The sequence below is a fragment of the Toxotes jaculatrix genome, chromosome 17 (genome assembly GCF_017976425.1).
Source record: "Toxotes jaculatrix isolate fToxJac2 chromosome 17, fToxJac2.pri, whole genome shotgun sequence".
In the NCBI taxonomy this organism is placed as follows: Eukaryota; Metazoa; Chordata; class Actinopteri; family Toxotidae; genus Toxotes; species Toxotes jaculatrix.
The window spans coordinates 3585694-3607055 of NC_054410.1; the positions used below are offsets into that span (position 1 = coordinate 3585694).

At 41.3% G+C, this 21362-nt stretch overlaps 1 protein-coding gene across 2 annotated transcripts; it reads left to right on the forward strand.

Moving 5' to 3' along the window:
* Positions 1-302: 302 nt before the first annotated feature.
* Positions 303-20533, forward strand: loxl3b (lysyl oxidase-like 3b). Of its 2 annotated transcripts, XM_041060042.1 has the most exons (16): positions 303-563; positions 3114-3464; positions 4082-4245; positions 5939-6156; positions 8125-8190; positions 9815-9871; positions 10684-10891; positions 11043-11223; positions 13887-14041; positions 14825-14995; positions 17440-17599; positions 18147-18390; positions 18854-18969; positions 19211-19347; positions 19482-19593; positions 19683-20533. In XM_041060042.1, exons 2-16 carry the CDS (start codon positions 3122-3124, stop codon positions 19754-19756), a joined length of 2406 nt encoding a protein of 801 aa, XP_040915976.1. In that variant the 5' UTR covers positions 303-563; positions 3114-3121; the 3' UTR covers positions 19757-20533. The 2 variants fall into 2 exon arrangements, with proteins under 2 accessions (XP_040915976.1, XP_040915975.1); XM_041060041.1 differs by lacking the exons at positions 8125-8190; positions 9815-9871.
* The last annotated feature ends 829 nt before the right edge of the window (positions 20534-21362 follow it).

Genomic DNA, 21362 nt, shown 5'->3' on the forward strand with positions numbered 1-21362 from the left:
GTACGTGATGAAGTGTGATAAAGTTATTCTCAGAGCAGAAACTCCTGATCAGGCCTCCGGATCTGATGGGTCGCAGAATCTGTGCAGCACCAGCTGTAAATCTCCTGCGGGACACGTTGAGCGGCTCGGCAGACACGTAGGCTGCGTCTGGAAAACGTCAAATTCACGTTTTTCTTTTTTGGCCTTATGCAAGTGAGGACAGCCTCTTGAAACAGAACCATCCATGAAAGAGTTAGTGTCTTTCCAGGGAATAAATCCAGCCCACTTCAGCCCTGCTGCCTCCTCTTCCTCCTCCTCCTCCTCCTGCTGCTCAGCGAGTGCTGTACAGCTGGCAATTTACAGACAATAACGCTGAAAGGAGTAATTGGCTGCTAGGTGGACCACTACCCCGCAAATTAGACCCGTGTTTGGTCGAGGAGATGAATTAACAGGAGTACTTGGATATTTATGCGACTTTTATCTCTGGGGGTTCAGTTAATGAACGTGTGGATCACGAAAATCTAAGGCTCAGCTGCCCTCTCTCCACTGGAACCGTTATAACCTCCTCATACTGGCAATATAAGGTAAAGCAGATTATTTATTATTAATGTGTGTGCGTGTTTATTATAGTTATATATTATTATATATATATTATATAGTAAAAAGTTGGCGTCGTGAGTCAGTTTCAGGACTTTTGCACAGTGTGATTTCGCTGTAATTTAAAGCTTAAATCTCGTTAGTTTGCTTGAGGAAAGTAACAAGCTGCATTTAATACCGTGGATCAGCATCATCACACCCTGGGTTTTAAAAATAAGAATCATATATTGTGTTTCGTTATCTCTGTACCACTTTGAGGATGCACAAGATTAAAAAAATGTGAGGAATGTTGCAACAGGAAAGCCAAGCCTGGTGGTGTGCTGACCAGGGTCTGGATTAGGAGAACCACCTACTGAGATTTGTTGGATTTGTGCAGCTCTCTATTAAGGCACCCTTTATAAACGGAAATAAACTGTAAAATGTACTTATTAATGGATATTGTATCATTTATTACTGTTTTATAAAGCAGTGAGCTATTAATAAGAACAGCGTTTGGGTTGCAGCTTGTGAAAATCCCCTTTATGGTGTCAAGGGCTGCAACTAATGAATGTTGTTCTACCAATAATGTTGTTCTACCAATAATTTTAATAGTTTGTCTATAAAATGTCCAAAAAAAACCCCAAACGAACAAAAAACACGCTCATTGCAGCTTCCTAGTGTCCATGGTGAGGTCTGAAAATGTCTTGTTTGACCAGTTGTATCCCTCTGTTTTGGTCTGAGATGTGTAACTGAATCCTTGTTTTTAAAAAACAGAACGATTAGGTGAACCAGAAAGCCAACAAAACCCCAGTGGTGCTTTCTCAAAATTCATTCCACCACTGTCAGTTTTCATTTTGAGCCACTGCAGTTTTCCCTGAATCCTGATCTTACTGAAGTGTAACCTCTGAATCCTGACGATTCATCAGTCATCCATCCATCCATCATCCATCCATCTCCCTGTGATGTGGCTCATGGTCATGTCAGCTGGTTTAGGTATTGAGTTTCACAGAGTTCCTGTGGGGTCAACAACATGCTGCAGCAAGGAGGGAAAAATCTTTTCTGTAGCCCAGGGAGCTTTCGCTACCAGTCTATACAAAACCACGAGGTTCAGACCTCTGGTAGTGATTAGCAAACAGACAGAGTGTGTGTTTGTGTGTTTTGGTGGGCATGTGTACATGCAGTGTCTCAGGATGAGACTCTGTGATGACCAAAGTGTTGGAACTGTTCTGTATGTTAAGAGCTGGGTTGATCTGGGGAACTGCCGCCTGGCTGATTTGGGCTTTTCACATGACCTGATCCATGAGCACATTGGTATGGAGAGTTCCTGCTTCAGTGAGGGGCGAGAGAGGAAGAGAAACAGTTCTTTCCGTGAACAGTTGCAGTGGGTTAGTCTCCCTTACAGTATCGTTCCAGTTGATTCACCTCAGGTCTTGTTTTTGTAGCTTTGGCCATCATACTGCACCAGTTTAATTACTGAGATCTGGAAACATGGCAACTTTGCTGCTGTTAAGTCCAATGGGGCAAGACAGACAAGAGGTCAGCTGATCAGACGGGATGTAAACAGTTAAGCCAGGTGATGTAAAGTGATTTGTTTGGAGGTGTGATCTCTCACTGTTAGTGACACTATCAATATTCTAACAACCCCCAAAAAAGTCATCATTAAGGTTTAGGAAATAAAACCTTGGCACAAATATGTGGCTTCAGTTCAGACGTGGTGGTTCTGCCTTTAAAAAACCCTGCTGACTAAAGCTTAGTGTGAATGTGTGGGGCCTTCCATACACTGTGAAATTGGATTCAGACGGCACAGTCAGTCTCAGACATGTTTTGGAAAGGGTACCTTAAGTTTGTGGTAGCTGTACAAACACATCACACTACTGTATTTGTGTCTCTGGAGGTATAACACCCCACTCGCTAAAAGCTAAGAAGGAGTGTAGCTGTCAAGTTATCAATAGCAGGCCTATGCTAGGATTCATTACCTTCCAGAGCTGTACAGGAAGGTTTAAGAAAGCAGAGTTAACGTCTTGTAGGGAAAAGGTGGCTTGTTGAAATATGGATGAATAATAACCCAGAGGAAAAATATGCTGTCTGCTCAATAAAACTCAACATTAGCACCCATACGCCGAAATATAAAAGCTACAAAATGGGACGAACACACTGTAAAGTGCAGCTGTTATAATTCATATAAGCTTTGTGATCAGCCTGATTGTGTGGTCACTGAGGCCTGCCTACACATTTTTAAAGGTTCCCGGTTATTCTTCCCCAGCATCAGAGTCCAGTAAACACCAACCAGATGGTTTGAATCAAACTGCTGGAGCAGCTTTACACTCTTACATCAATCTCACTTCCATATGCTGCGCATATTTTCATTGCCTCTGTGTGAGCCCTCTTGGCTTTAGGTATTAGGGAATATTTTAGGTTGAAATATAGGAATCTTTTGTATATTGTGTATAATGTGCTTCAAACATTGTGTAATGCTGTGGCTGGTGAAAATCCACTTCCACAAGCGTTCTTCTATGGGAAAAAATAAATTCTTTTCCTTTTTTTTTTTTCATGTGCAGCTGAAGTAATGGAGAAGACGAGACGTGGGCAAAAGTTAGCATTCAGCCTCCTGTTTGGGTTGTGGTTGCCTTGCTGTTTAACCCAGACCACACCATCAAACGCAGCCACAACAACACCTACACCATCCCCATCCCCGTCCCCCCAGCCCCAGACGGAGCGGCTAAAGTTGAGACTGGCTGGGTACCCTCGGAAGCACAACGAGGGCCGGATAGAGATTTTCTACAAGGGAGAGTGGGGAACTATCTGTGACGATGACTTCTCGATAGCTAACGCCAACGTGCTCTGCCGCCAGCTGGGCTTCGTGTCAGCCACAGGATGGACACATAGTGCCAAATACGGCAAGGGCCAAGGTAAGAGTCTACGCAGCCACTTCCTGAGATTCAGTTTCTGGTTTAATACACTGTCTGCTCAGCTGTATCGTTATTTATGGCACTGTGCTCAAAATGACAGGCTTGAATATTCACACACATCAATGGTAATTAGATCACAGAAACTGTGATGTGTAAATACTTTGGTTTATGACCAGATACCAAAATTATACCTGCTAAATAGCACGTTCACAAGGTGACATTAGCATTTAGCTCCCCTTCACAGAGCTTCTAACGTTGCTGTAAACTCTTAGGACTGTTCGTTACAGATCTTAAAAAGAATATGAGTGAAGCTTCACAATATTTGACGTATTTAAACAGCATTTAATTTGAATCCCGGTCACTTGAAAAGGATCATACTAAAATTTTATAATACAGAAACCCTCATGTTTATTAGGAATAACTTTAAATCTTACTTTAGCTGAGTTTCTTATTCAGGCATTTTTTCCAAGACTAAATTCAACTGTGGATGAGCTTCCTTTGGTCCCCAGAGCACCAGTATAACAAGCAACCAAGTGTCCATTCCAGGCCCAGACTGATTACTTTCCACAGGCCTGGGAGTGTGCTGGAGCCACACTGACAGTTTGCTGCCTGTACAGGGAAAATCTGGCTGGACAATGTGCTGTGTAACGGAGGTGAGAAGAGCATTGAATTCTGCAAGTCTCGCGGCTGGGGCAACAGTGACTGCACTCACGACGAAGACGCCGGAGTTGTGTGCAAAGACGAGAGGATTCCCGGGTTTGTGGACCCCAATGTTATTGATGTGAGTTATCAAAATAGATTTAAAGTGATGTTGTAATTATGCTGTGGTAAAAGTGATGTTCAGAGTTCGTTAAGATGCAGTTAAAACCCCATAAACTTGGCTTCCTACTGCTCCACAGTCTATAGATTCCATAAGGCATTTAATGGGTCGGTTCAGCTCCACCTGTGGCTGCCACACATGGTGCTGATTAGCTCTGCTCTATACCATGTGTATGAACCTGTTAAAAGCAGTTGCCTCTCCAAGTGTATTGTCCTGAGGTGATGTAGTGAGTGAAGAGTTTTCTCAGTAAACCTGACAGTCCTGCCATAACAGAGTGCAGCGTCACGTCCATTGACTCACTGTTTGGGGCTTTCTGGACAGAAGCATGTTTATGACCAATAATAATACAATGCTTCAACAATACTGACCCAACAAAGCATTCTTCCAAGCATAAGTGTAAAGAGGAGTCATTTTCAGGCGGTGACGTTGATCCCTGACATCTGACAATTTTCCAATCACATCTGTATGCCACGCAAATCTGGGAGCCAGCAAGCTGTGATTGGTGTGGGTCCAATGTGTCGTCTGCCGCGTTCCTCCGCCAAGTCACGGCAAAAATTTATGAGCCTTTAATCTCCTAATCTGAAACAGTGAACATCTGAAAAGGCCAAAATATTGCATAGCATGATCCCAGCAGGAGTTTGTTTCTGATCTCATTTTTGTTAAAGTGTCATAGAATTGTTTTTGCTGTTGGCACCAGTTTGTTTTACAGAATTATAAAGGATAATCCACAAACCTGGTGAGAGTTCCTCCAGCACTATATTTAAAAATACAGAATTATTGTCTAGGCCCCGTTTGTGCCATTGAAGGTACTTGGAGGAGATACCTGACTTCCAGCAGTTAATTCAGACTGTGTTTGAATACGTGTTCTCCCAGGTGGGAATGATGGCTGAATGAATGTGAAGCAGGGTGTTTCTAAGTAAATCCTCCCTGGATAAATAAAGATTTAAAGCTGGGGGACATTTTAACACAGTTGGGTGAGATGCGGGCTGAGCTGTTTCCAGTTCTCAGATGTTCGTTTGTATAACTGACTGGTCCGAGGTGAACAAGGTTAGACTGGGGACTCGTCTCCACAGACCACTGGAATCAGCCCGAGTGAATGATTGGCTGAGGCGTCCCTGTTACATAGTAGGATCTTATGCAAAAAAGTTTCATAAGAGAAACTGGGCGGACTTTCATAACTACTCTCCCTCTGTCTGCCTGCTTGCTGCGATTCAGGCTCAGTGAGATGTGGCGTCCAGACTTCAGTCTGTGATCACAGCCAGTTTTTTTTTTTTTTTTCCCCTAAATAAACCACCACGGAAGTGACTCATTGCAATCAGACATAGTCACGTTTACCACTTATGAGCTGTTAGCGAGAGGATTAAACCTAAAATTACTCTCTGTAATGGCGGTGACTCACTGTGTAGTCTTTTCTTCTCATTCACATATCTTCAAGAGATGTGCACATGTGAGCCTTGGTCTGTGTGCATGGATGAGTCGGGATGAATATAATGATAACAACCCATATGATTTTCTGCAATCAGAAGCCTCCTTTTGTTTGCTGAAACAATGTTTGATTTTACTTATGTACACTGAAGTTGTGTGAAGAAGTGGTCTGAATAATGATGATAATGATAATGACAGGTATAAATGCAAAATTTCTGTCTCCCATCAGGCCCACGTGGACGAGAACAAAATAGAGGAGGTGCGACTCCGGCCTGTTGTTGCCATGGCCAAGAAGAAGCTGCCCATCACAGAGGGGGTAGTGGAGGTGAAATATAAAGACGGCTGGGCGCAGATCTGCGACGTGGGATGGACGATCAAAAACACCCGCGTGGTCTGCGGCATGCTGGGATTCCCACATGAGAGGAAAGTCAATAAGAACTTCTACAAGTAAGTGAATCGCTCGACTTCAGTACTTAAAACCTGATTTTAGTTGTGGGTTGATGAGGTTAAAGCTGCAGCTGGCAGCTTTTTACACAGTCGTTAAAGAGGGTGAGTGTGGGGTCTCGACACCCAGGATGGGAACCACAGCAGTCATGTGTTAAAGGAATAGTTCTGATATTTTGGTGAGTACACTTACTCGTTTCTTTGATTTTGAAAGTTGGAGTTAGATGAGAAGATCAATACCACTCGTGTGGCTAAGCTAAGTTAAGTTAAGCTAAGCTTAGCTGTATCTTCTTATCTAACTCTTATCAAAACAGCAAATACACATTTTTCCCAAAATGTCAAACGGTTTCTTTAAGCTGATAAAAATGAGCAACAAAGGGGCGGTTCCTAAACTTTAGGACATTCCACTTTAATGTGCAAGATCCTTTTCTTTCATGTTTGCAGGTTTTTAAGTTGAATAAGTTTGTTGTTGTTTTTTTTTTTTGTCCTGGACCAACAGTGGGAATTGGCCACTTAGCAAAGTGGCAGTAATTTTTTCGTTCACTCATGATGGGATGTTTGCTGCAGCCTGTTTGACATTCCCGTGGTTTCAGTCTGTAAAGCAAAGTGGCAACACTTTGACCAAACCACAAGCAGTGGTCTTAGCCTTTGTTTGGTAAAGAGTGGACATTATAGGAACTGCTGTTTATGGTGGATAATGATAGTGACTGTCAGTCTAGACTTTCTCTGCTGTGTGCCAGAGCTGCAGTTCTACAGCAAAGCACCCATGAAGTTGACATGTTTGGATGAGCCTCTCATTGTTATGGTCTGTGTCTTATTTCTTCCTTCCGAGAACGTTTTTGTTTTTGCTTGGACAGAAAAGCCATGTTTTTGTTTGCGTCTCGGGAGGTTCACGCATCTCATGTTCTCAGCCTCTGTTCATTACGACCAGCAGTCGAAAACCCAGAGAGATCAGAGCAAAGAGAAAAGCAGCAAATCCTCACATTTGAGAACCTGGAACAATGATTACCAATATAACTGCTGATTTATTCTCTGTCTGTCAACAAAACAATTAATTGACTAAATGTTTCAACCCTGGATGAAAATAATCTTTGATTCTAGCCCCAAAGTGCATGTGAGAGCAATGATTCCTTTAGTGGATGCTCTGGCCTCCAGTTTCTTTTCCCAGCTCCTTCCACTGTGACTGCACACATTCCTGGCTGCGCTCCAGTCGAAGGCGTTTTATTCCTCTCATGCAGATGGTTCACAGTAGTACGAAGGGAAATGTGTGTTTTCTCTCAGGCGTGTGTGAAGGCTGATACAGAGTCAGGAGAGGGAGGTCTGCTTGGTCACATGATAGACAAACTACAACGGCCGGTGTGAAGCCAACCTGCATACAGTCGCATTTTTCTATGTTGTCGGTCCCTCTGTCCTTTTATAGTCTTTTCCATTAAGTGTCTTACCCCCCAGAAAACCTCAGCACAGGTTTCATTTTTACATCACTACTTGAAAAGTACTATCGTAGGACACTTAAACCTTCCACTGAGTCCCAGACCGATGAAATCATTTGTGACCAGCTGTTATTCCTGGCACGAGGGTTGTATCACTGACAGGACAGTCAGTGAATGGACTTCCACAGGTTTAGCAGCCAATAACAGATAGATACTGTATGGATGAAGTGTTATACTGTGGCCGCTGAATGAGACTCAGATGGCCTCCACACTGCTGAATTCTGAATGGCTGGAATAGCTCTGTACTTGCGATCGTACAGTGGTGACATCAAGTCTGTAACACAATATACTGGAAACCTGTGGAATGTCAAAAATGTCATTCACCACTGACCCTCCAGTATTTTACCTTAAAGAAATATGTGTGTGCAGCCCAGAGACAGTGTGCGTGTGTGTGTCTGTGTCTGTGTATGCAGTGTGAGTGTGTGTTTGCATGTAGTTTCTCTCCTGTATGTGATGGAATTTGGCTGTCTCACTATTGCAGACATCTGAAAAAGCAAGCAGCTGAGAAGGTCTCCAGGCCAAAGGTTAATGTTTCAGCCGGTGGAAGGTACACGTTCACGGGAAAACCCACCGTCCACCTCCGTCTGCTCTCTGTTCACTGTAGTTCTGACAGTGGGTTTCCTGTTGGAGTAGACAATAACCATTTAGCTCATGTTTCTACATAGTTGACCACTTCTCTCTCTAATCTTATATAATTGCGATGTGCAGCATGTGAAAATTTTTATTTTGTGGTGCCATAACTGATGGTTGTCTCATGTAGAGGGTTAGTTTTCTGTTTATTTCTGGTTTTGTCTTTCTTTCACATTTCTACTGACATGGCACAGATTGAACAGGCAAACAATCAACACAGCATGATTTCTTAAAGACCTAAGCTTTCATATCTATTACACAAACATTCAAAATTAAAATAATTACCAAGTACAGTAGGATAATTATTTTTGGCAACTTCCTCTTTTCCTTCATAATAAATAAATTGAGTGTTTGTTATCCTTTTTGATGCAACAGATGTTGTCAGTCTGTGCTGTGTCAGTGACCGGGGCTCACTTTTTCCACGGATTAGTCCTTTTAATCTAATGCAACAGCTGAAAATCCCATTTCTCATTATGGCATGCTTTTTGAAGGTGGCCAGTAACTTTTCATTCAACTTTTTTTTTCAACTGAAACTCACAGGCCTCAGTCTCATGACATTAACAGACCTGTGCCTGGTAGAATCTGCAGATAATTTGCAGTGTTTGTTTTAGCCAGCTCAGCGTGCCAGACGGGTGGAGCTGTGCCAGACGGCTGTATCACCGGGCCCACAGGCACTTAGCATAAATAATGCAAGCCGAAAATTTTGACTAAACTCATTCAGCTTTCCCCAGTTTGCTATTGTACTGGAACCATAATGACTTTCGGCCTCTGATAGACTGTACAGTGTAACATCATGTTTAATTCATTACACCAGGCTCTGTAGTTTATTTACATCCCATCCAAACAAAAAGCAAAGCCATACATCAAACAAAATCAATGTGCTAACCTGAGGTTCACATTGGCACAATACAAAAACACAATCAGAATAGTATAGTTTCTACTAACTGGTTTGTTAATGATTGTTCTTAACATGTCATACACTATATGGCCAAAGGTATATGGACACCCTAACAATATACCCATTTGTTCCACTCCCAGTTCATTTTGGAGGATTTCTTTATGAACCTGACCTTGTGCACACAGGTTTTGTCATGTTGAAGTAGGAAAGTTGGAAGCACGCTACTGTTTAAAGCTATCATTATATCCTGTTGTATTAAGATTTCCCTTGATTGCCCAAACTACGACAAACAGCTCCAGACCAAAAGCATGTAGAAAAGTGTGTGTCCACATACTTCTGGCCATGTCGTGTATGTGAGCCTGTGCTGATGAAAGTTGTCATGTTTTAAACCATGTAATTCTTTGTCACGTTTATGTTTTTTTCCCTGTATTTAAAAAGGATGTGTCACTTTCACTTACTGGGAATGACGGTTTTTGTGTTTCTGACTGCATTTAGCATCACGTCGAAGGAGACACATCCTTTTGAACAGTGTAACTACAGTTTTTAACATGTGCATCGTGTAACCTTTGTTCTTCTGATTTTTCACTTTGTCATCTCATTGTTTTCTCCTAACTGTGCAGTCTAACCCCTGTTTACCTTGCAGGCAGACATCCAAAGCTAAAGCTAACTCTAAGTCTAAACAGAGCAGCCCTGGCAAAAGGTAATCTGAGGATAAACAATTCAGTGGGTAAATTCAAGCTGTCTGAAAAGACCCACACACATGCTGCTTCCACAAACCTCACAAAAAAATGACATTTAATCTGATAAGAAAATCAGGATTAGCAAAAAAAAATGTTGGATGTTCCAAAGAATGCAAAAAGCTGATTTTTCAAGCCACATCCATCCCTTCCAGTGTGAGCGCCTGTCCTGCACACGTGGCAGGTTGTGAGGAATATACATTATTTTCAGAACAAAATGCAGCTTTAAAAGCTAAACAGCTGCTGGCTACAGCTACAGTACTAACATCAGAGTGATATCAGTGTTTTCATTTAACTCTCAGCAAGAAAGCGAATAAGTGTATTCTCCCAAAACAACAACCTTTAATAAGTGGTTTTCTTATTACGTTTATAAAACTAATTTCATTTACTATCTGACTTTACTGGACACAGATTTACGTTTGGTCTCCAGGATAAAAACATGTTTTTTTCCAACATGTTTTTATAATTTACTGTCAGACATCATCTGTGATTGTTTGTGTGAACCTGAGTGACACTTAAAACTACTACATGAATCAGTGGGTGTGTGCATGTTTAACAACCTGAAAAAACACTGAATTTTTGGATTGAAGCCAGTCTGTTCAGTTTTCCTTTGCAGATCAGTAGGATTGCGTAGCTTTGTTTAAATTCATTCTTGTGTTCATTCATTTTATTGTGTTACTTGTAAGCAGACTGTCAGGTCTTTGACTGGACTGTGAATACAGCTAAAGCATTCATTCACAGTCCTGGTCCTTGCCCCTGTCTCTGCTCCCTCCAGGTTGTATTTGGAGCGTCAGAAGAACTACTACTACGTCCACTCGGTGGCGTGTACAGGCACAGAGGTCCACCTGGCGGCCTGCCCCCTGGAGTTCAGCAAGCCAAACGCCACATCGTCCTGCGAGGGTGGCATGGCAGCGGTCGTCAGCTGCATGCCGGGGCCACTGTTCATGCAAAACAGTGGCTTAAAAAAGAAACTCAAGACCTCGGTACAGTAAATTGTGTCCAGTTATGGTCTAATTTCTGTTTCCCAACATGAAATCTTAGTGAAATGTTGGTCGGTTTTTAGGAATGGAAGCAGTTTCCATCAAGGATAATAAATTTGATAATAAATGTTTTATGTGTCTGTTTGTTCTCTAGACCAACGTGAGGCTGAAGGGTGGTGCCAGGGTGGGCGAGGGCCGGGTGGAGGTGTTGAAAGACAACGAGTGGGGCACGGTGTGCGATGATCGCTGGAACCTACAGTCAGCCAGCGTCGTCTGCAGGGAGCTCGGCTTCGGCAGCGCCAAGGAGGCTCTTACAGGAGCCCGCATGGGACAAGGTCAGAAATAAAACCCTGCAATTGTAGATTTACGTCCCAGTCAGTTCTATGCTCTGAATTTCATCCCTCTAAACACATTGCCTGGGGCATCAGCTGTCTGTCTGAAGCCTGTCTTATCTCTCAGGTCATCTCTCCACTTCAGAGAACTGATAATCTGCTCTCAACAAGTCTGCGTTCCCACACAGATTCCTCATTTGGAGCTTATTTTAATAAGTTAAGGAATGCTGTGCATGAAGACAGAAAAAAACAAAGAAAGACACGAAAGACAGAGTTAATAAACAGATCCTAGTGTATCGTTTCCATCTCTGCTACGTATTTTTTGCTCCTCTAAATCCCTGACATTAAGTCTCTCAGACAGTTCTTTTTTAATTTTAATTGCTCTTTACTCAGAGTATTTCTGTTTCCCCAAGTGTCTATCAGGCATTTTTAGAACAGAAAACCATCTGTGTTATTCCAGTTAGGCTATGGACCATTTCATGTGAAAATGAGGCAGTCAATTTCACAAGTCCAGCTTGTGTCTGAGCCACCTGGCCTCCACATGAGTAGCGGTAAATCAGTTTTAAGACAACATGTGCACACTGTTCAGAAAATTTGTCTGAGTTTCCTCAGGCTGCAGAGAGAATAAGCACCAGTCCACCTGGCACAGGTGTGCTGAGTCAGTAATCAGAAGATGAGAGACCCTGGACACACTGTCACAGAGGGAGGCAAGGACTTGGACCGGACAGGCAGAATGAGTGAACTAAAAGTTTAATAAACCAAAATCACTGGAAGAGTCCAGGGCAAGGGAACAAAACTCAAACAACCAAAAATCATCCACATGGGAGAAAAACACTGAGGAACAAAACTAAACAAAAATACAAAAGTCGGTACTTTAAACAAAAGAAACTGAGGTCAGTCCATGAGGAGGAAAACACAAGACACAGGAACATGAACAAACACAGGGACTTGACATGGCGCAGAGTCAAGCATGGACACAGACATGGTAACAGACAACCAACAAGAACACCGGCAAACAACGAGACTTAAATACACAAGGCAATGGGCAACAGGTGAAACCAATTAGGGCGGGGCAGACAATCACAAATGGAGGGAAACAAGACAAAGACAGGAAGTAGAACAAGAAAATTCAATTCAATTAAATTTTATTTATATAGTGCCTTCCACAATCAAAATTGTCTTAAAGCGCATATACACAAGATTAGATTAGATTTCACTTTATTGCCATTACACATGTGCAGAGACAGGGTAACGAAATGCAGTTCAGCATCTAACCAGAAGTGCAAAAGCAGCAAGTGCAGGATATGGCAAAAAAAAACAACTGCAAGATTTACAGTATTCACAGGGCAATGACTTCAAACTGAAACAGGAACTATAAACAAAACTAAACGAGAGTTCAAAAGTCCACAAAAGAGTTCAAAACATAACAAAAGGGTTCGGAAAACAGCCCCCGAAAACAGGCTGGTCATGACACACACTCATCATTGTTCCTTTTATATTAGGACACCACACAGATGCATTTACAGAATGTTTTTATTGCGAGATCAGAGAAAGTTTGTACAGTTTACATTTTGTTTCATTAGCATTTCCCTATTTTTCCTTAAAGTGAGCTTACAACTACTCAAACAAACAGACAAACACGTAAATCTATTTCTGTATTGTCCTCTGAATATCTACACGAATTTGATTGAAAGTTTGCTCTTTAAAAGAAAGAGTTCAACATTTTGGGAAATATTCTTATTTTCTTTCAAATAGATGTCAGGATCAGTTGAGAAGATGAATGTTTTGGGGATTTTATTGTGTTTTATATGTGTTTTGTAAAATCTAAGACATTTGTTGTGGTTGTCTAATATTAAAGTAAAAATGAGTGTGTCCACATTGTCTCACCTGTTGAGTATTAGGAACCACACCTGTGCCAGATGATTTAGTTTGTAGTGGTGTGTCACTCACTCTCCCTGCAGAATAATTATTCTCTGACCAAACAAAATAAGTATTATAAGAATTTATCTTTGTGTGTGTTCCTCATTAGTGATCCCCCTCAAGAACATGGAGGTGTGTGTAGTACTCAGGTAAACTGTCCTGAGATTCCACCAGTGCAGAAACAAGCAGTCTTTTGAAGGGCAGCTCGGTGGGGTTGTCTGCTCTTGTGCACGTACATTATGATTTCCACCACAGCGGACGTTGGCTGAGGACACTCATCACAAAATCTCTTTGAGGCAGCAGCAAACCGGCTCTGTGTTCAGGTGGATGTGAGACCACCACCTGGCTGAGTTTGCCCAGGAAACATTCCTGAGCGTCACTGAAGTCGGAAACGAGCGCCGCTGAAGGAATTCCTTTCATAGAAATTGCATAATACAGTCGCCTCATGGTGCTATGTCTCTCAGTGATGGAGTGAGAGTTTACAGAGTGAATATAAAGCAGGGTGTTGCTGACAGAGAGCATGCACGCTCAGCAAACATACCTCAGGTTAAAGAGAAAGCGGGGTATTAGTTTCGAAAGTTAGTCAACAGAAAATGATCACTGTGCCGGGGAGAACGTCAGCAGCGGCTGTTTGAGGCTGAGAAAATGTGAGAAACTATAAATATACTGAAATCATGTAAAAAAGATTAGAGTACTCTGTCTAACCTCTGGGCTGCTGTTGTCTGTCTTCAATCCTGCCTGTCCAGGAATGGGTCCAATCTACATGAACGAGGTGAAGTGCCTCGGTCTGGAGAAGTCCATCTGGAACTGCCCCTTTAAAAACATCACTTCAGAGGATTGTCAACACATGGAGGACGCCGCCGTTCGCTGCAACATACCCTACATGGGCCTCGAGAACTCGGTCAGATCTGAACCTCCTTCACAACATGTTTCAGTCTGAAAACTCTGTTGTTGTTGAATTGTTTACACCTACACACTGTTATACAATTTATTTGATTATTGATTACATGAAATGATATAGATTCCTTTCTGGAAACTGGGCTGAATCAGTTAACTGCTTCAGATTTCTTTTTGCTTCCTTCTGCTTTGACAAATGTAGGACAGGAAAGAACTTGAATAATGGCTCATGTTATACAATTTTTATTGTGATGTCCAATAACTTAGTTCTTTGCTGATCTGCCTTTGTCTCTGTCTGTCCATCTAACTTGAGATTTGGAGCTTATACTCATAAAAATCTCACATTTTCACTCTGAACCAGTACTTCTTCACTGCTGTCACAAAAAACTGTAATGTCAATTTGTCTTGTTCTTAGTCTGAAGTACAATATCTGTATGTACTGATTTGCTTTAATTGCTTGAAACCAACTCAGACTGTTGGAAAAACAGGTCAGAGTTTGGTTATTCTTCTGAAAACAGCTCTTTTGCACATACTTTTTTTCTGACAACAGTGATTTCCCTTTAACATCTAGTATTTCTGGTTGTACAGTTAGTATTTTACCAGATTATACTCATCCATGTCTCCTGTAAATACACACAGAGGCTGGGCTAAGTGGGATAAAAATGAAAATGAACACAAATCAATCAAGTCACAGATGTTGACACCAACAGAAAAGAGTTTTCATCCCACCCAGCCCTTGTGTATCTACGCTTTGCTTTGTGGTTCCTAACTCCTCGGCCCTGCACAGATCCGAATCACAGGAGGACGGACCCGTTACGAGGGCCGTGTGGAGGTGCTGAGTTCAGACTCTAACGGGACGCAGAGCTGGGGTCTGATCTGCGGAGAGAACTGGACCACCAAGGAGGCCATGGTGGCCTGCAGGCAGCTGGGCTTGGGCTACGCTAACCAGGGCCTGCAAGTAGGTTGCTAACACCACGAGGGCAACTTTCTGCAGCAGAGCAGAGCTGCTTTGATCAGCAGGTTGTCTTTTAGCATATTTGACATATGCAAATCTGATATACTGTCATGAACACTCGGTGGCCAGTTTTTTTTTGTGTGTGTACACTGGAAACAACATGGCTTATACTTCCCTGCTTTAGGACAGGTGTTCTCAGCATTTTTAGCTTCTTGATATTAAACCATGTCCACTTATGACCCCTCATCATTGCCTTAGTGTGGAAATCAGTTATGAGCAGTTAAACCAAATTTTTTATAGTGTGGAAAATAAGAATGAAATGGGAAAAATTAGTTTTAGACAAAGGTGTTTGTTTTTCTTTAGCCTTCTAATTACCTTGTGACTCTGTCACCCTCTGGCCTGCAGCTTTGTAAATTCCAGGCACTGAGAATGAAATGGATTAAAAGTTTGTGGTGGACGTGGCAGCAGTGACAGGAAGTGAGTTTCCTGTCACGTAAACGTGTGTCGACTCAGCCAACCAGGGGAGTGAGCTGTATGAAAAAATAGGAAGGTGTGGCCACTGTGTGTTCAAATTCTGTGCATATATGTTCAAATATAATCAATTTTCAGTCATTTGTCACATATTTGTTAATATGTGAAGGCTGCACTAATTTTACTTACTTGTTGCCAGTCATTGGTAACACATTCAAATATGTTCCTTAAACACTGCTATCATCCTAAATTAGTGGAATACGTATTTTTGGAACATACTTTGAACATGCATGCACTAATGTATGACAGTATATTATAATTTCCATATGGAGTAGATGCTTCTTTTCTGACATGGAAGAACCAGATGTGGTTTTGGTCCAGTCCATGTGTTTTGGTCCAGTCCACAGCCACACATGAAGTTTCTAATCCAACTCAAAGCCACTCGCCACCAAAGCCAAGTGGTGACCTCATCTGCAAGTTTAGAGAGGTCTAACCAAACTGCTGCTTCAACGCCACGTTTTCCACTGCCTCAGGACTGTATACGAACACCGCTAGTTTTAGCCCAGACAGTTCAGAGACAGGACAGGAAGTGTGTCCCCTCACTGACTCCCAGCAGGACGTTTCTGCAGATCCGGATAGTGGGCGGCCGGAGCAATTATGAGGGCCGAGTGGAGGTTCAGGTTGGGTCCAAGTGGGGCACAGTGTGCAGCACAGGCTGGACCACAAAGGAAGCCATGGTGGTTTGCAGGCAGCTAGGGCTCGGCTACTCCATGCATGCCATCACTGTAAGTAGGACCAAAGAGTTCAATGAAGAGATTTGTTCCACAGTGACATGCTGAACAGATTCTTTGTCAAGATGGTTGTCGAAGATGTTGTGGATTTAATGTGTAATTATAGATCATGGAAATCAAACATTGAAACAATGCTTTTATACCTTTTTCTGTAGAGACTGAGCAAACAAAGGGGCTTATCAGGCTGTCTTAACATATAAATTGAGGTCCAAGGCTATAAAACCTGCTTCAAATAAACAGCTTAATTAAAATGAAGGCATTTAAAAATGAATGCAAACCAATTAAATCGATCAAAAATCAAAGAAGACTGTAGATTTGGGTGTTCTGATGTGCATTAAACACAATTATGGAGTGCATCTTTAAACATTAGCAATAAATATCAAGATCAAAGAAAATCCATAATTAAAAAGGCACAGAGAGCAATTTCTGAGCCCACTGAACAAAACATACCACAGTTACAGGGGCCAGAATTACTTTGTTATTCTGTGGCTTCTTCCAGACGTTAGAAATTATTGACTGAAGTGGAAATAAATTGGGTAGGCTGAGGGAAAGTGAGCACACAAAAATGTTCTAAATTGCAGCTTTTTGTGACAAAATTACGGCGATGTTTGATGGTGTGATGATGACTTTTTTTGTTTTACAGGATTGTAAAAGCTTATGAGATAGATCCTCATTTCTGAAGACTACTGAAGGACACAATATTTTCCAAAGAGGATATTTAGCATTTTTGGAAAAAAAAAACTCTTTAAATGTTTTAGGTTAAAGAAAAGTTGACATATTTAAAGAGAATTGCAAGGACCTGAAATTGTAATTTGCAGGCCAAATCAACAGGATATAAAATCCTTGTATGTAAGAATAAAGTGTCTTGTGGTTTAGCTGATATATTTAGAGTAAGTCTGTCATTATGTTTATTGTGGCTTGGAACTGAGAGGCCTTTCAGTCAGTAATATGATTGTTGAATCGCTGAGTATGTGCACAAAGTTATTGTCCTCCAGTGATCGTAAACTCAGCATTACACTGTGTCCACGGTGAGCAGCCAAAAGTGAGTCATGAACATCTGTTTTTCAGAGCAGCAACGTCACACTGAACTCTCTGCAGCTCCCTTTGTGAATGGTTATTTTCTGATCACTGCTCCATTTGTGTTTGTTTGCGTGTTTGTTTGCGACTGTCTCAACCCAATGTAAGGAAACCTGGTACTGGGACAGCAGTAATGTGACGGAGATGGTGATGAGCGGTGTGAAGTGCACAGGAAATGAGATGTCTCTGAGTCAGTGCCAGCATCACAAAACTGTCAACTGCCAGAAAGCGGCAGCAAAGTTTTCAGCTGGAGTCATCTGCTCTGAGAGTGAGTGAGACTTTTTTATCATTTTTATTTTCATTTTATTTTCCTTTATTTAACCAAATAAAAGTCTGATGTAGGCTAAAAACAAATAAATAAATACAAACTGCTGTTGATCCAGTGAAGTTCTCTAATTAAAACAAACCCCCAGACAAAAAGAAAACAATACATTTCAACATGACAGTTTTCATTTTGATAACAAGTTAATGAGAGATGTGCTTTTATAATCCTGCTGTTGGAAAAGTTTTTCTTTGTCTTCAGTGGGATCTTGGCCTTTGCACGGAGGGAATGTTATTAATGTGGGTCTGTAAAGGCCATGAAGACATTTTATGTGATATTAGGTTGTAAATAAACTTCATTTGATTTGACATATGAGGGAAAAAAGCTCATCTAAATTCTTCCAAAATGTTATAAAACCTGTCGGTCTATCAGATTGTTGGATAGTGAAAGGACATCACAGTATCACAAAAATATTTTTTTAATACCCGATCTGTAATAAAATGAGGAACATACTGTGTCTCAGTCCTTATCCTGCTTCTCCCTCTGTATCCAGCGGCCTCTGACCTCGTCCTGAACGCCCCTCTGGTCCAGCAGACCGTTTACATCGAAGATCGCCCTCTGCACATGCTCTACTGCGCTGCCGAGGAGGACTGCCTGTCAAAATCTGCAGCCAAGGCCAACTGGCCGTACGGACACCGACGCCTGCTCCGCTTCTCCTCCCAGATCCATAACATCGGCCGGGCTGACTTCAAGCCAAAGGCTGGACGGCACTCGTGGGTCTGGCACGCCTGCCATGGGTAGTTAAGAAATTTAACTGGTTCATTCTGATCATGCAAACATGTACATGGTATTACAATTATCCTTTGTGTGCCTGTGCTATCAGCTGTATAATAAATAAGAAGTTAAAGAATAATTTTCTAGATTCTCTAAAACAGATGGGGTCATTGCAACAGAAAAAAGAGACGTAAATTTTCAATTTTTACTCAATGAGTTGGCTGATAAAGGACTAATGGTGGTAAGACTTGGAAGTGTGTCCTCTTCTGTTATTCTGAAGCATCTCAGACAACATAATTATAATAGCAGAAGAGAAACTCTGTTTATATAACAACTTTCTTGGCTTGAAATAGAACTGACTGTTTACAGAATGTGTGAGATTCAAATGCAGTGGAAATGTGACCACTGTTAACAGCTCTGCTATAATTCAAGTGGTTCAGATCGTTTTTTTTTTGTACTTGCTGACATTTCCTCTGTATTTTACAGCCACTACCACAGCATGGATATTTTCACCCACTATGATCTGCTGAACTCCAATGGCACCAAAGTGGCAGAGGGACATAAAGCCAGTTTCTGTCTGGAGGACACAGACTGTCAAGAGGGTGAGTCTGATTCTTCAGTTTAGGTATCGGCATAAATTTAACTAATGGGTTTTTCAACCTACGTTCTTCATTTGTATTTTTATTTTCAAATAAATATGAATAGAGTGTGGCTTCATGTGTTTGTAAACCAGCCAGTACAACACAGAAAAACAGTCTCATCTTCACATCGAATGAGGATTTTTTAAAAACATAACATTTAATCTAAGAGAGTTCAATTAATCTTTTTATGTGTGACCCTCAGGCGTTTCTAAGAGGTACGAGTGTGCTAACTTTGGCGATCAGGGAATCACTGTGGGCTGCTGGGATTTGTACCGCCACGATATCGACTGCCAGTGGATCGACATCACAGACGTCAAACCTGGAAACTACATTATGCAGGTGAGCAGGATCACAGGGGATCTGCCAGCTGCAGAGAGTAACTGCAACGGAGTCATTTATTCAGACTCAAGTTAAAGTTCTGTGATCATCCATTGTGTTCTAAAATCGTTTGTTTACGTTTCTCACCTGCTCAGGTTGTGATCAATCCCAATCACGAAGTGGCTGAGAGCGACTTCACCAACAACGCCATGAAATGCAACTGCAAATACGATGGACATCGAATCTGGTTCCATAACTGCCACATTGGTAAACAGCCAACAGCAATAAGACTATGACATGTTAATGTTTGGCTTTTATTTAAACACTCACTCGTTCGTTGTTTTTAATCCCTACAGGTGATGCCTTCAGCGAGGAGGCAGAGAGAAGGTTTGAGAAATACCCCGGACAGCTGAACAACCAGATTTCTTAATCCACAATAATTTCACAACAATATGAGAACGAAAAGTGGGGGTCGAATAAATAAAGACACACCTCACTAGCTCAAAAAGAAAGACACAAACCCTTTGCCTTTAGGTACCAAAATGGACCCCCCCATCATGGAAGAAGCCAACAGTATTTTCCTCTGGTGAATGTGTCGTATGTCTGAGTTATTATACTTGAATATTCAAGTGCTAATTTTTTTCTGGATTTTCTTTTCTCAGTCTAATGTGAGCTAAGGCTATATTTTTATCACAAAATAGGATTTTATAAAGTCAGCTGTACAGTCTGTGTACGACAAATGTACAGCCTGCTATTGAATGTGTTTGCTCCGAGTCATGAATGAGTTGTTATTTTTTTATAACCAGATTTATGTGTTATCATTTCATAGCGCGTTTAAAAACCAAACAGGAACAGACGCAGCTCTGTGAAAGTCTTAAATGCAGCTTCATACTGGGTATTATGGGCAAAAGTGAAAGACTTTCCAAACTTGCAATGGAAGTCAAATCACATGAAGCCTGACTCCATAGTTTAAGTATTTTTTACGAATGTATTTATTGCCAATATCATGGTGCTCAAGAACAAAACCTGTTCTCTAGGATTCTTGTCAGTTTGCTTTGGAACCAGTGTGAAAACACCTGTAGCTTTAGCCTCTATGTATTTTAATAGTCTTTTAGAGCCAAGACAAAAAAATGACCCTGATGATTTGCTGTTTGTATGCTGATATAATCACACCCGCGGCACCAAATAAAAAGGACAGGAATGATAATTGTTCTGTATTTGAGAGACTTAATTGAATAGAAATTGTTCACTGTATTAGGAAAAGTCTACCACTTAAGACCAGTTTAAACCTTTTTGTTTTGTTTGATTCATTTTTAAAAGGCCTGAAGCTTCACAAGGAAAAAATTAAAATAAGAATGTATGATTTTGTGTAGCAGAAATAGGACAGTTTTTATGTAACTCTACCATGTTATTAAATTTACTAACCAAAGCTTGGGAACATATGGTCAAAAGTATTAACAGAACCAGAACAGCACATTTTTTCTTCACTAGAGTCACGAGTTGACTGCACATGTCCAAAAATATGGACCTTTTCATGGTCTATATTTGGTTCAGCAAATTGATGGTAGAGAAACAAAAGGATTTGCGGTCCTACTTCTGAAGTGCTGACCGTGACACCGACTGATCTGTGAGAACTGCTGCCAGTCGTGAGCCGCTGAGTTCATCTCAATCCACCGCTAATCTCAGTCTTCACTGCCACGGTTCAACAATCCCATTAACCTCTGTTAGCAATCACATTAACCGTGTGCACAGCATCACAGCCCGTGAACGGCAGCAGAGTTGACACGCACCTGATTTGTAAGAAATGTAGACAGTGATACTTGCAAAGAATGAAACTAATAATAATTCCTGTAATCCTGCATTAGCTTTTATAAAATGACTAATTTTATTATTCTTCATTCCCCTAAGTGCTCTAAGATTAGATTTACTTTCCAATCAAGGACTGCATCTGACATGATCTGCAGATTATTTTGTCAGTTAATTAACTGTTCTATAAAATGTGAAAAAAAAAAAATAGTGAAAAACACTCATTTTGT